This window comes from Doryrhamphus excisus, linkage group LG5, assembly GCF_037039965.1.
Source record: "Doryrhamphus excisus strain RoL-2023G ecotype Guam linkage group LG5, RoL_Dexc_Guam_v1.1, whole genome shotgun sequence".
Taxonomy (NCBI): Eukaryota; Metazoa; Chordata; class Actinopteri; order Syngnathiformes; family Syngnathidae; genus Doryrhamphus; species Doryrhamphus excisus.
The window spans coordinates 22409594-22424437 of NC_136361.1; the positions used below are offsets into that span (position 1 = coordinate 22409594).

The 14844-nt window shown below is 40.6% G+C and overlaps 2 protein-coding genes across 2 annotated transcripts; both read left to right on the plus strand.

The window, feature by feature from the left end:
* Window positions 1-895: 895 nt before the first annotated feature.
* On the plus strand, window positions 896-9698 carry gapdhs (glyceraldehyde-3-phosphate dehydrogenase, spermatogenic). The gene is made up of 11 exons (XM_058053426.2): window positions 896-1001; window positions 6151-6210; window positions 6778-6874; window positions 7375-7481; window positions 7973-8063; window positions 8155-8273; window positions 8359-8440; window positions 8536-8687; window positions 8773-8935; window positions 9017-9114; window positions 9200-9698. The coding sequence occupies exons 2-11, from the start codon at window positions 6182-6184 to the stop codon at window positions 9267-9269; spliced, it is 1008 nt and encodes a 335-aa protein (XP_057909409.2). The 5' UTR covers window positions 896-1001; window positions 6151-6181; the 3' UTR covers window positions 9270-9698.
* A 646-nt stretch (window positions 9699-10344) lies between these two features.
* Window positions 10345-13384, plus strand: tmem147 (transmembrane protein 147). The gene is made up of 8 exons (XM_058053368.2): window positions 10345-10434; window positions 10769-10869; window positions 11212-11281; window positions 11616-11681; window positions 12038-12174; window positions 12292-12376; window positions 12557-12678; window positions 13106-13384. Exons 2-8 carry the CDS (start codon window positions 10793-10795, stop codon window positions 13224-13226), a joined length of 678 nt encoding a protein of 225 aa, XP_057909351.1. The 5' UTR covers window positions 10345-10434; window positions 10769-10792; the 3' UTR covers window positions 13227-13384.
* Window positions 13385-14844: the final 1460 nt, after the last annotated feature.

Genomic DNA, 14844 nt, shown 5'->3' on the forward strand with positions numbered 1-14844 from the left:
GAGGGTAGAGTGTATCTGTTCAGGAAGGAAGGAAACTTTCTTTTCCATTGAAGGCAAGCTTTTATTCATAGCATTGTCACTCCGCAATCCGTACCGGAAATACAGTCAGTGTTGCACGTGTGTAGACGGCGTCTACATCCGGTTTAACTATTTTTTGGCATTTGCCATGTTTGTCCACAGGATGTCGCCATTGTTTAATATTTTCGTTGTGCTGTGTCATAATGGGATACACGTATAGTCAATGAACTGGTTACCCTCTGAGCACAAAAATGAAGTTTTGTACGAACAATTGAACAATAGAGCAGAGCGGATATATTATGTAGGCACTCAAAATATTATACAGTTTAGTACAGTACATTGAATTGTGTGATGTGGATTAGGTTACGATGCATAGATCGAATAATATATCTGCATATATGACGTAACACGGTGGTGTCCAAACTTGGGATGCATATCCAAAAGCTAGCTAGATGTGTAACCACATATTTAGTCAAGAGGATGTTGCTCCAATGATCAACGACAGTACACAACAGGGATTCCCCATGTTGTACACATACTGCTGCACGTAGCCTTGCTCAAACGGGATATGTAGAGCTGTTATCACAAGTTAATTAACCATTAATACATGATATATTACTACTATGCTATAACATGCCTGGACCAGACACACATTGCACAAACAGCCCAACTTCATTGAAAAAGTCCAACCGTTTCAACCTCATTCTTGGATGAAACATTACTTCAGCACTAAAATTGATGATTTCTGCTCTGGTCCGCCATTTTTCCAAGATTCCACCACTTGCTAGAACATGATAGTTACTATGACAGGCAGCGAAGAGCGGTCGTGTCCGGCGCCCAGTTCGCAATGGACGCTAGCAGTCAGGGATGGCATGACGTCACGTCACCAAGGAAACCCGGCTGTGCGAGGCACGTGTCATGTATAAAAGCGGAAGGCGGCGCAGTGGGCTGCGCACTCAGACTGAAGAAGCATCAACCGTGAGGTAAGCCTTTAGCCTGCTTTAGCCACTATTAACCCGCACGCAACTGATGATATCCGACAGATTCATTCAAAAAGGACTCGTCCACACTTGTGACGTCATTGTAAAGTGTCGTCACGGACGCTGTGAAGCTGATTGTGTGTACGTTAGGAATTTGACACGACGACATGACATGATCATCGGTGTCCTATTTTGCCTCGCGGAAGCCAGAATTTTACATTTTTACAAATAAATAGCTGGTTTAAAAGTTAAATATACCGAGTGGGCATCATTTAAAACGTTAAAGAGCCTCTTCTAGAGGATACAGGCATAGACATACGGATACAGGCCTATCTTCTCTCTGGAATGGAGGATAAGCCTTGTGATGGGAGGAGATGCGGTCATGGCGCCGGGCTGGTTGTGTAATTCAAACACTGTTGCATCATTCGGTTAGCATTTGTAATTTCACACGAATCATTTTGGAAATTAACCCCAGGAACAGAAAATGTGAAACCGCGCGGATGTTTTTATCTGTTGCTGGAGCAACCTTGCTGAGCTGGTAACGTGACATTGGCGGCTCCCCTTTGCTGCATCTTTGCGGAAGTAATATGGCCGTGTTACGTAACTTGACTCAACGTCTTTCTCAAAGGCAATTCGCGCGCATTAGAAGGTGCAGGGATAGCATGCAATCCAGTCTTATTGTGATGTACATATATGGCGATATTATTGTGGAATGACTGTGTCTCTTCACAGTGTAATGTAATGTCTGGCGCACTTGGTTCATTGTGCATGGAAGCTAGGACGGGATGAAATAAGAGATGCTTAGCTAGGACCTGATGAAATAAGAGATGCTTAGCAATGGTGTGTGTTTTATGAAGCAACCCGGTGTTGTGAGTAATATACAACATGTCTATTTTTCTGTTTTAAGTTGCTCTTTATAATGAATCCGCTTAGAAATACAACCAACATCCATGGAAGACGTGATGACCTTTAGCTGACAGATCAAGGTCATTTCTCCAGCTGCAGAAGGTCAATGCAGGCCTACAGCTGCTGCGATGACGTCGCTGCCAATATTTATTTTGCTATCTTGGATCAAGTGCTTAGGGGTTCCATAGTACATGTTCTAGATGATAAATATTATGTCTTCAATTAAGTCTTATTAAGTCTTCAATCCTGTGTGTCTAACCAGACTTTTCAGGTTAGATTTGCTTAAAAAAACATATTCAAAAATAAATAAAAACATGGTAAAGCACTGTGTTTGCACATGTTTATGCAGCTCTGAAAGCTGAAAGTACCATTCCAATGCACCTGGGGGGGGGTGCTTCTGACACACTGCTTACCTCCACTTCCGCTGCAGAGCCATCACATGACCTGCCTCTGCTATTTAATCCTCTAGATGACACATATCAGTCATGAAGTCTTATTCAAAGAGCAGACGTGTTGTTTGTGTGCTTTTGTCCTCAGGAAATAAAGCCTGCTGAGTGTGCAACTTGTGTGTGCGTGTCTGGTGGTGTGACGGCGCTGCACAAGAATGCGGTAGCGAGGTGGCCTTGGCAGAAACTGTCAAAGGGCAGTAAGACGAATGAATGTTGTGGGACGCCGTATAATTAGTTTTAGGTATTTTTTGTTTGTTTGCTACAAAATTCGGATTCACAAGGAGGCGGCCTACAAGTGAAAGGGTTCCCTGATTGGATGTTCCTCCTGTTCCTCCAGCCAATCAGCCAACTGCAGCGTAACAGTACTGTGGGATGGAAGGAGTGGCTGAGGCATAGACAGTACAATGAAAGTTTGAATAGGCAAGAGAAGCTGAGGGCAGGGCAAAGCGAGGTTGTGGGTGTGGCAAAAGTTAAAGTACATTTTTTTGTTCTAAAAAAAGGAATTGTGGCCAATAAAGAGTGACAGCAAAGGACTATACTTTGTTGTTTTGTACTACAACTGCAGTGTAGATTCAGTATTGTTTGCAAGTGTGTTTTTTCCCAGCAACGGTGCCCCTCCCCTCCTGCAACCCCACCACTGCAATGCTTTCTGTGAAGAAAATGGGTCGGAGCTCAGAGGGAGGGCAGAGCATAATGAGGTGGACGGCTAAGAATGGTAAAAACGAACAAATAGGCTGATGGAGGGAGGGTGGGCAGTTTTAACCATTCGCTGGGTGGTTGGGAAGAGAGGTGGGTGTGGGACCAAGAAGGCTTAAAACTTAAAACACGATAACGTTATGAATGTTGAGTGCTCACCAGAGCAAGCAGGTGGAGGAAGAAATCTGAAACTTGACTTGTTACGCAGACTTTTTGGCCAATTTGTTGAATCTAAAAAAAAGTGATGCCTACTGGAAAACATACATGCGAACAACATCCTCAAAAAGCATGATCTTGTTGGCAAATGTAGTAAAACGAATGAATCTTTCGTTCCTACCGTACAAAGCGAGAGCATGCTGCCAGCAGGGGCGTCACTAGGTTCTGAGGATGGGGGGGCTTAGCCCCCTGGAGATGCACAGGATATGAATGAATGTAGTAGACATTCAAAAAAATAAAAAAATAATATTAAAAAAACAAATAATGAACAGGCGGCACGGTGGTTTAGTGGATAGCGAGCAGACCTCACAGCTAGGAGACCAGGGTTCAATTCCCACCCTCGGCCATCTCTGTGTGGAGTTTGCATGTTCTCCCCGTGCATGCGTGGGTTTTCTCCGGGTACTCTGGTTTCCTCCCACATTCCAAAAGGTTAGGTTAATTGGCGACTCCAAATTGTCCATAGGTATGAATGTGAGTGTGAATGGTTGTTTGTCTATATGTGCCCTGTGATTGGCTGGCGACCAGTCCAGGGTGTACCCCACCTCTCGCCCCGCCTCAGCTGGGATAGGCTCCAGCACCCCCATGACCCTCGTGAGGAAAAAGCGGTAGAAAATGAATGAATGAATGAATGAATGAATAATGAACAAAAACCGGGATATAACTTTCCCACTTTTGGACAGATTTAGTAGAGATAGTCAATTGTTTTAGGCCACCATTAAATGTACACAAGTACACACAATCTATACTGCAAAACCACTGCAACCATTCTGTCCAGTGGACAGTGATCAATGATATAATAATCATTATTATATTATTAATTAGCCTGTTATTATTACAATAATCATTATTCTTCTGATTATTACTACTACTAGTAGTAGTAGGCTAGTATTAGCTTGCTTATTGGCTTGCTTATTAGCCTGCTTTTGCCCTATTATATAAAATTTGTCAGATTTTTTTTGGTAAAAAAAATCAATAAAATATATAAAAAAATCAATTACAAATATTAAAAAATCAAAAAAATGTCAAATTATTTAGGGGAGCTTAAGAACATTTAAGGGGGTGGACTGAAGCCCCCCTAAAATAGGCCTAATGATGCCACCGGCTACCAGTAATGCACTGCACTGTATCTGTAATTAGTCTCTGTAGGTTAATAAGCTAGTTCAGGGGTTCAATGAAAAGTGGTGTGGCTTTTTAAATGTGATTCAGACATTGCCTGTCTTCTCTGATCCTGGTGTGCAGTTTTAAAGTACAACGCGACAAAGTCTTTGTGTTGACCCGCTCATGTTAACATTTTCACAACACTGATATTGTGACCACAGGCAAGCCGTTAGTGGAACCCTTGTTGAGCTTTCTACTCTACATTTAAATGAGTGTCAGCAGATTGCAAGCTGCTGTTCCCCACATTAGACTTGACTGGTTGGCCGGGCACAATGCTGCCTCTGTGTGCTGGGAGGTTTGTGTGTGATTGTGTGCTGAATGCCAGGTCTGAAGGCAAGTGCCATTAGTAACATCTGATAATTCAACTTAACTTGCATTATATAAGGTAGCTTTTATCAAGCTATAATACCACTACAATACTCCTTTTTAACATTAATCACTGTGATAAGGTCTTACTTCTTTACTATGAGTACCACCGTTGATGATTAGCAGTAATATAAGATGAAAAATACAACAATTGTTTCAAAGAGTAAATGTACAAATACACCACTCACATTGACCCACAATTCTTCCACATGAATGCAGGTTATTTATCTTAAAACACAACACTAAGCCACATTGTCTGAAGCCACATTCAGTAGAGACTATCCGTCTACTTCAAGTAGTCCTCTTTGATTCTCGAATCCAAAAGGGTAACATTTATAAGCAGAGCAGCCATTTTGTTGGAAAGGCTGCATGGCCCAGGGACTGTGTTCCATGAAAATGGAGTGCAGAGTATTGACAAAGCCTAGGAGGGGCGGCAGAGGAAGGAAACTTCAAGACAAGGGAGGTGATCGCTGAGTTTAGTAAACATACAAAAGGTGATAGCCAGCCACACTGGGTTATAGCTTCTTTAGCTTCTTTTGTTACGGAGCAGCAACGCAGCATGAGGTGACAAATGGGACGTTACTTTAGTTTTAAGTTATAGAAAAACATACTAGAAACAAATGTACTCTTCATTGTCTATTTGAAACGTACTTAAAGTGGATTTCACCAAGTTGACAACCTTTCCTCACATGCAACTACACACGCAGGTCACACAGTTAAGGAGATTATAGCAGTTTAAAATGACATCCAATCAGTTTCAAGGACAACCTACAGCCATCTCACTTGCCACAAAACCTGTTGTCCAGGTGAACCCGTGCTCAAGTCCAGTGTTTCAGAAACAGGAGTAGGACAAGATGAGGGTTGTGGAATGGCGGAGCAGAAGGGTCAAATAGAAGCTCAAATAGCTGAACTCATGCCAACCACCATGCCTGAGCTGATCTTCTCACCGCAGGTCTTCCTCCCTGTCTGATCCTCACCATTGTTTTCTAAACATGTACATGCATGATATAATACCTCTTGCCTGGAGTACAGTCACTGTCAAATGTTGTACTTTTCCATCACTGCACTGAAAGGATATAACTGCACAAAAAATACAGTACAGAATTTTATGTAGTTAAATACATACACTTACCTTACACTGCTTGTACCTAAATGTTGACAAACTGCATCTACTTCAATATTTATGTTTTTATTCAAGCTTCGTGTGCACTAAACCACTTGGTAATCCATATCAGAAGGGATCTTTCATTTGCTTTCATGCACTAATAATGCCAATAACTTCATTGGTCTAAACTGAAATCAGCACTAAGGTAATGTGTCTGTAAATATGTTTTTAATGCTGGCTTTTCTCTTCTTTACAGTTAACTCAGCCTCCCCCAAGAAGCAGAAACCATGGCAGACCTGTCTGTTGGAATCAATGGGTGAGTTTGAAATACATCTTTAGCAACAGGATGTGATTATTCATAGTAAAACATTAGAATATCCAAAAATGTCAGGCTTATTTAGGCTGCATAGTGGGCCACAAATATTTAAATTTCTTCAGGTTGCATTAATTAAGGTCTGTGAATAATATTTCCCATATGTGTATTGGCCGCATGTGTTTTTTATGACTCTAGCACTGTAAATTGAGAAATGTCATTCAATGTTATAGGAATGGAATGCTATCATTGTGAGAAGAAGGAACCACTGTGGGGGGAAATATTTCCCCAGCGTATCGGCAGCAACTCCTCACAAACACTAACCTGCCTAAAAATTAAAGTAACTAAACTAACAAATTAACTAAAAGTTAGCCAAGCTACATCCTATTAGGGAAAATTGTCCAATGTCGTATTGCATCAATAAATACAAGGAATTTAGCATTTAATCAACTGGCATTTTATTGAGTCACAAAAAGGCCACACTTCATTGTGGTTTAAAAGAATTTGAATTGTAAAAATTATGGAATATGAAAATGTAACAATGAAAAATCTCTCTTTCTCTCTTTGTAGCTTTGGTCGTATTGGCCGCCTCGTGTTGAGGGCCTGCCTTCAGAAAGGCATTAACGTTGTGGCCATCAATGACCCCTTCATTGACCTGCAGTACATGGTGAGAAAACGCTATACTTGGATACTTAAAGAGTTTATGGACACACACGGATGTCTGCATCACAGCAGAACAGGATGTTCTGAGATCAAATATTGTGGGTTTACTCTAGTTAATTCTAAAACATGCACGTCAGAGGTAATTAATTGAAGATTCTAAATTGCCCATAGGTGTGTGCTTTGTAATTGAATAAGTCCAGTATATAACAAGGACAATAGAAATGAACAGGACTGTCAAATCGGCATAGTACCCCCTGCGCTGGTTTGCAGACAGTCCTGCCCTCACTCAGTCAGCTGGGGTAGGCTCCAGCTCACCTGCGACACTGAACAGAACAAGTGGGTGAGAATGAATGACTGTTTCCTAAATGGCTATAACAGAATCGCATGTACAGTACTGTACTACTTGTTGTTTTGCTATAACAGAATCCTATGTACAGTACTGCACTACTTGTTGTTTTGCTTGTCATTTAGTTGAAAGGTTGTGTGTCCACGTCGCACCTCTAGGTCTACATGTTCAAGTATGACTCCACCCATGGCCGTTACCATGGTGAAGTGTCCCAGGAGGATGGCAAGCTCGTCGTCGATGGCAAACCCATCGATGTTTTCCAGTGGTGAGTAACATAGATATGAATTCCGGGACAACATACTTGCAACATACACAACAATAAGCTGGAGCCTATCCCAGCTGAAGACTACAAATATTTTCTTTGTTTTTTTCGGCTTGTTCTTCCTGACGAATACCGATGATGCTTACCAGTGGAGATTTGAACCTGAGTCATACACTCCAAAGTCTAGAACGCAGACGATAGTACCATATCAAGATATTATCATTATCGTAAGCCATGTATCACATCGTATCGTGAGGCACCTTTAGATTCCCAGCCCTAATTGTGCATGTTTTGATGTAATTCAAGCCTGCAATAAAAGTCTGTTGTTCCTGCGATCAAGTCTGGTGCTTGTCTCACCAAACAATGACTGACACCTAGTGACCATTATAGAATAATACATGAACAATGCAGCTTCTTACTTCCTTTTATTTGTATTTTAGTTCATTTAGGCAAAACATGAGTAACATTTGCTTCAATTTGCATGTTTTTGACAGCATGAAGCCAGCTGAGATCCCCTGGGGCAATGTTGGTGCGAAATACGTTGTGGAGTCCACTGGCGTCTTCCTCAGTGTGGAGAAGGCTTCTGTATGTACATACACCTCCAGTATATGCAGACACATTGGCTACAGCTTGTCAAGTCTCTAACATGTGCCCGTTCCCTCCTGGTCCACCGTAGTCTCACCTCAGTGGCGGAGCTCAACGCGTGGTTGTGTCAGCACCCTCACCCGATGCCCCGATGTTTGTCATGGGCGTTAATGAGGACAAATATGATCCCTCCTCCATGCCCATTGTCAGGTAATTATGGTGTCATTATTTTCAAGTGATGTGACTCAACCAATCATCTGCTCTTCAGTGACCATGTCTGTGCTTCCATTAACAGCAATGCCTCCTGCACCACCAACTGCCTGGCCCCCCTGGCCAAAGTCATCCATGATAACTTTGGCATTGAGGAGGCTCTCATGGTAAGTTACAGTAAGAAAGCTCCAACAACAAGCACCATTTCCATTCTAGACACTGAATAATGGCGCTGAAAGGGAAATAATGTTTGTCATCGTAGACTACAGTCCATGCCTACACAGCCACCCAGAAGACAGTGGATGGTCCCAGCGCCAAGGCCTGGCGTGACGGCCGTGGGGCCCACCAGAACATCATTCCAGCCTCCACTGGTGCCGCCAAGGCTGTGGGCAAAGTCATCCCTGAGCTTAATGGGTGAGGACATGAAGAAAAACACTATTTTTGTACATTGTTAATTGAGGCGAGCTAATTAATATTAATATTGTGTATTTGTCTCCAGTAAGCTGACAGGCATGGCCTTCAGGGTGCCGGTGGCTGATGTGTCTGTGGTAGACCTGACATGTCGCCTGTCAAAACCCGCATCTTACGCTACCATTAAGGAAGCTGTTAAGAAGGCCGCTCACGGGCCCCTGAAGGGAATCCTTGGTTACACCGAGGATCAGGTGACACAAATACAATCAATGTTTGAAATCGTGTATTTAAATGTGATTATCAGAAACTGAACTGCTTGCATTGTTTTTCAGGTGGTGTCCTCTGACTTCATTGGTGACTGCCACTCTTCCATCTTTGATGCTGGTGCTGGCATCTCCCTGAATGACAACTTTGTGAAGCTCATTTCCTGGTTTGTTTTTTGTTTGTTTTGGATTTAAACAAAGATTGTCCTAAAAAAGCATTTGGATCATTTCTCACTTCTTCTCCTCTTCCAGGTATGACAATGAGTTTGGCTACAGCCACCGTGTTGCTGACCTGCTGCTGTACATGAACTCCAAGGAGTAGACACTTCCTGTGCTGAGAGGAAGTCCGTAAAGGGACCACCCCCCACCCATATTTCATCCCCTCCTCTCTCTTTTACACATGGACCCCACATAGCCCTGTCTTAGTTTCACAGCCCATTAGATCTACTACTGTACACGTTGGCAGCAGAAACTGTGTTAAGTGTTCTGAGTTAATCTTGTCCTTTTCTTTCATGATGAGATGATCGGTTGTTGACAGTATTTGTGTCTGTGTGCCCCTGCCCTCTTCACCTCCCAACGCCACTGTAGTTGTGTCGTTTTGGCTCAGTACTATGGTTAACTGCTGTACCCATCTCTATGTTGGTGTGTTTCAAAGGCTTAATCACCAGTGGAAGGAGGAACATAAGAGGCAGAGTGACTGTAAAACCTCTAAAGAGTAATGAGTCAAAAAATAAAACTTGAAAACCTTCAAGCCGTCTACTTGTCCTGTTTAATTGTACGCTTATACGCTTTGACACTGTGATACTTCATTACACGCAAATGATCACTTTGTTTAAAAATATTAAGCAATACTATTTTACATAAATTATTTAAGTTGATAGGCTATTACAGAAAACGATGTTCTTAGCAGGCGACTATTGTTAAATGCCAAGTGAACAAAATAAAGTAGCCTACTTTGCAGTAATATGCATGCAACTGTGGACTATAGATACCACAGTAAAACCAACCATAAAATGTATTACGATAAAATCCAAGAACATCTTTTAAGAAAAGTGCAGTCTACTTGGTCAGAATTACAATGATCATTGCTTGCATTATCAGAATTATGTTCCAGTGGTTAACAAACCCGTGATGGTTTGCTTTAAAAAATCCCTATGGAGGACTGGGGACACTTAGGTTGTTTGGCGCCCCCTATTGTTTATTACATAAACTGCCAACAACCCCGAATAAATGGCAGCTGTACCAAAGAAACCTAAAAATGTTGCACCTCAGTTTTATAAAGGGGACCTTCCGAAATACTCCTTTATAAATGGAGTAACAATTCTGCGAAGCGCCGGAAAATGCAGACTATCGATGGCATTCTGATTGCTACGGAACCTTTCACAAGTCCCACGTTACACAGTCGGTAGGATTTCGTCGTAGTACCCCGATCACTTCCGGTTGCCATTCGGCGTTACTCGACGCTCTGCTTCTTAATAAATTGTGTTGTAAGTGACGTCGTGAAAATATTTATCTAATACCGTTATAGTTGCATGTTAAATTAATAAGAAAGGCTTTGAGAATCATCTTTGCAAGGAGAAACAGTCGTTTGGCGTTTTTAGTGTCTGTAACGATGCCATGGAGCCACCGCTATGTTCAGTCACAATCGGGTCATTCCGATACAAACCTTTATAATACTGGGTTATTAGCTTTTTGTGTGGGTTTTATACTAATTCCAACTTGTCATAAGACACGGGATTGAATGTTCGAAAAGTGGTGGTTTTCCTTGCACGTAAATGCTTTATGCAGTAAATATTTTAATGTTCCTATCTCTTTTTACAGGGGGACTTGAATTCGTCACCAGTCATGACCCTGTTTCACTTTGGAAATTGCTTTGCTTTGGCGTATTTCCCTTATTTTATCACCTACAAGTGCAGTGGACTGTAAGTGTCATTTTGACTTTGAAACCTATATACAGTTACCTATATACCTGTATAGTTATGATGTGACCTTCCTACATTCTAACATTTGTATTGTATTTGTTACTATTGCTGTATCACATCTAAGTTATGTGCTCCTATCGTGATAATAAAAGGCCTAATAATCAGCTTAGTACAACCAGAGCCATGTTAATCTTCTTTGCACGTTGTATTGTTGCTCATGGTAGTATTTAACAATACATTTTCAGGCCTTATTTCATCATGTTTCTTCTAATATGTTTTCATGCATTCCTTTCACCGTGTTGTGCATCCTGTGATGTGTTTGTTTGTGTCCCCAATTGTTAGTTCTGAGTACAATGCCTTCTGGAGATGTGTCCAGGCTGGCGCCACATACCTGTTTGTCCAGCTCTGCAAAGTGAGTCAGCTTTTTGTCTTGCATTCTTGTAACAGTCTGTTAGTTTTAGTCTTGTATGTCAGTTAAAACTGAGTTGAGGATAATACACAAATAATACTTTTGGCAGGATATCATCACACATGTGCTGAACATATGCAGGTGTACGTGCATTATTGTGGTTCCGATTTGTTGTATATAATAGAGTAGAATATTATAATATAACAGAAACATTTTGGTACATGTATTTCTGTCATAACAGGGGTATACCATTAAAAATGGCTTACATAATAACCCCTTAAAGTGAACATTTGGAAATGCTGCCTTATATCTAATATTCTACCATTGTGTTTGCCAGATGCTGTTCCTTGCTACTTTTTTCCCCACCTGGGAAGGAGGAGCTGGTGTTTATGATTTTGTAGGGGTGAGTATTAAGCAGCCAGATTGGAGCAGGAAGCAAAAGAAAAGAAGAATATAATATAATGCAATATTTTCTTTAATATGCCATCCTTCACTCAATATGCATTGTCTGTCAAACGTGTGCAGCATTTCTTGGAATGCTACTTTGTCTTATTTACAGTACGTCGTGGCTTGAAAACAAATTATCCATATATTTAAAGGCAAATGTTTCTTTTTATTAGTTAGTAGTATCTATATATTATATATTTTTATTATATATTATATATATATTTTTTATAGTTCCATTATGCCTATGCCACTACATGCTGGTCAGCGTTCGACCATATATAATACGCATAAACATGTCTGTCTTTCTGTCAGGAATTCATGAAAGCAACAGTGGACCTTGCAGACCTGCTGGGCCTCCATCTTGTCATGTCGCGTAACGCTGGTAAAGGAGAGTACAAAATCATGGTGGCCGCCATGGGTTGGGCAACAGCAGAACTCATCATGTCAAGGTACGCTGTTGCCCCTTTTTCCTTGGGCTCGTCTTGACTTGGTGCCACCAAAACAAACACCAATGGCAACCATCTTGCCAGACTTCTCATATAACCTCTCTGCTTGTGTTTTTTCAGGTGTCTTCCTCTGTGGGTCGGCGCTAGGGGGATCGAATTTGACTGGAAATACATCCAAATGAGCTTTGACTCCAACATTAGTCTGGTGAGTGTTCATCATTTTAGTCACCTTTCCTTCTCACATACTTTATTATATTATATATCATTACAGATATTGATGTTGGAATGTACATTTGCAATGATACAATCTGAAAAGATTGTTTTTTTGTGACAACAAAAAATACATTCTTAAATCTTCCTCCTCTACGTGTGTGTGTGTGTACAGGTCCATTATATCGCCATGGCAGCAGTAGTGTGGATGTTCACACGCTATGACCTTCCTAAGAGCTTCAGGCTTCCTGTTACTGTGCTGCTGGCACTTTGTGTCTACAAGTCCTTCCTAATGGAGTAAGTACACGCTTGTGCACCGGTGACATGCGGTGAGGTCATAGCGTTTGAGGCACTGACTACTATAGAGTCAGAATTACACCTAAAAACGCCTAGAAAGTGATGGTGTATAATATATCATGCTGGTGCTGGTGCTACACCTCCGATTTCTGCACTGTAATTGATTGAGAAATGTACAGTATCTATTCAGAAAATTGTAAAACTGATTGGAATACTACAGAAAATACATTTATAACACATATCAGTGGACAAATATTTCTTTAATATTATACTTATGGCTCTGCCTCACCTGTCTACCCTGATTGCACGTCACTGCTCGACAGAAACATGACTGTACGTATCTAAAAATAGAAAATTGCTTCCTGTGCAACCTCTAGTTTGAACTGCATTTTAATTAATACGTTGTTGTATTCCGCTTTGTCTGCAGGTTGTTCATCCATGCCTTCCTGTTGGGCAGCTGGACGGTGTTGTTGGTGAAAGCCGTGCTGACTGGTGCCATATCTCTTTGCTCACTTTTTCTCTTTGTCACCCTGGTGCACAGTAACTAGATCCGGTTCAAGCACCCTTTGCCGTATTAGTGTTTGTATAAACTGGTCTTACGTCCGAGCCACCGGCTGTGGCTCATGTTGGACTGGAAAGGGAAATTATTCTCTTGTGGTGGATGGAAGTGACATCCGAAGGCATCCAGGATTGTCTTTTTTTTTTTTTTTTTAAACACAATCTTATGTGAAAAGGTGAGTTTTGTATTATGATCACAAAGTAAGTTATGTAACATTTAAAGTAGTATTTTTGCATACATTGATGGCTCAATACAAAATTTGACCTGTATGTAATTAAAACACCAACTAGGTTCAGGCATGAGTCTTAACCTTTTCTTGATTATTTATTAGACACATCTCCATGAGAAACGCACGCCATAATTTCTGTGACAAGCAGTGTGTTCAATATACATGGAGCAAATATATGGATAAAGGATTAAAAAAGCTAACAAAAATGAAATAGAGTCGTAAAAAATAGATGTCAAACAATCTCCCGTATGCTGAAAGGCCACTTTTACACCTCTGTCATGTACTGTAGCTCGATTGTTGAACATTTTCTCAGATGACGTTTGAAAATATGAATAAATGTCGACAAATCTACAATTCTTTGTAGATTTTCTTCATGAGTTTCTCACCCTTTTTCATTGTTTTTGTTATTTGTTCATTCATATCAGTGGTGGATAACAAATTCTTGTATGCTGGAGATGAAGTAGAGCTCTCGGGTTCCACAAACATGACTTGACTTAGTATTTGGTTTAAGTTTTATCACAAATTGTACATCCGGACTCAGAGAAGGGGGCACGGGCAAACCTTAGACAGGCTGGAGGAATTATGTCTCCAGATAAGTGTAAGAAAATGGAATGGAATAATATATAAATAGTTTTATCCCATTATTGAAAGAACCATAAAATTTGTCAGAGATTTTTTTCTTTGTTGTAAAAAAAAATAATAATAATAATAAATATATATAATAATTTAAAAAAATCAATAAAAATATCAAATTATTTAGGGGGGCTTAAGAACATTTTAGGGGGTCTGAAGCTCCCCCTAAAATAGGCCTAATGACGCCACTGGACATTGGTGTACAATAAATGTTGCTATGTATTGTTAAATAATCACATAATCATATTTATTTTCACAACTGATATGAATTTGACCCCCTCGTCTAGAGAAAAAACAGGGTCCACAAAAACTGTTGAGAAACAGAAACAGTAACAGCAGCCTTGTTTTGTCCTATGATTGATGTTTGAAATCCTATATAGCCTTAATTGATCAACAATATATTTTGCTCATTTGCATTTTCAACTTAAGAATGCATCACTCTGTAGTGTAGATCGCCGCACATTAAAAACGACCACCCTCCAGATAAGTGTAAGAAAATGGAATGGAATAATATACAAATAGTTGTATCCCATTCTTGAAAGAACCATTCAAATAAACCAAACAGGGCCCCAAATTATTACAACATTTAAACTTATGATGAATGTTTGTAAAATTTTGTTTGAAAAAGCCATTTTTGTTCATTGCTTTATGTTGAAAATATCCGTTGTCGGTTGTCTCACCTCAAGAAGCCCACAGAGCTCTCATTCATTCATAGGCTGTGCTGTTGGCTAATACACACATCTCT

Coding starts and splice junctions, on each gene's coding strand:
- gapdhs (XM_058053426.2), top strand. CDS start 6,182: ATGGCAGACCTGTCTGTTGGAATCAATGG. Junction 8,064..8,154: donor TCAGTGTGGAGAAGGCTTCT/GTATGTACATAC, acceptor GGTCCACCGTAG/TCTCACCTCAGTGGCGGAGC. Junction 9,115..9,199: donor TTTGTGAAGCTCATTTCCTG/GTTTGTTTTTTG, acceptor CTCCTCTTCCAG/GTATGACAATGAGTTTGGCT.
- tmem147 (XM_058053368.2), top strand. CDS start 10,793: ATGACCCTGTTTCACTTTGGAAATTGCTTTGCTTTGGCGTATTTCCCT. Junction 12,175..12,291: donor GCAGAACTCATCATGTCAAG/GTACGCTGTTGC, acceptor GTGTTTTTTCAG/GTGTCTTCCTCTGTGGGTCG. Junction 12,377..12,556: donor TTGACTCCAACATTAGTCTG/GTGAGTGTTCAT, acceptor GTGTGTGTACAG/GTCCATTATATCGCCATGGC.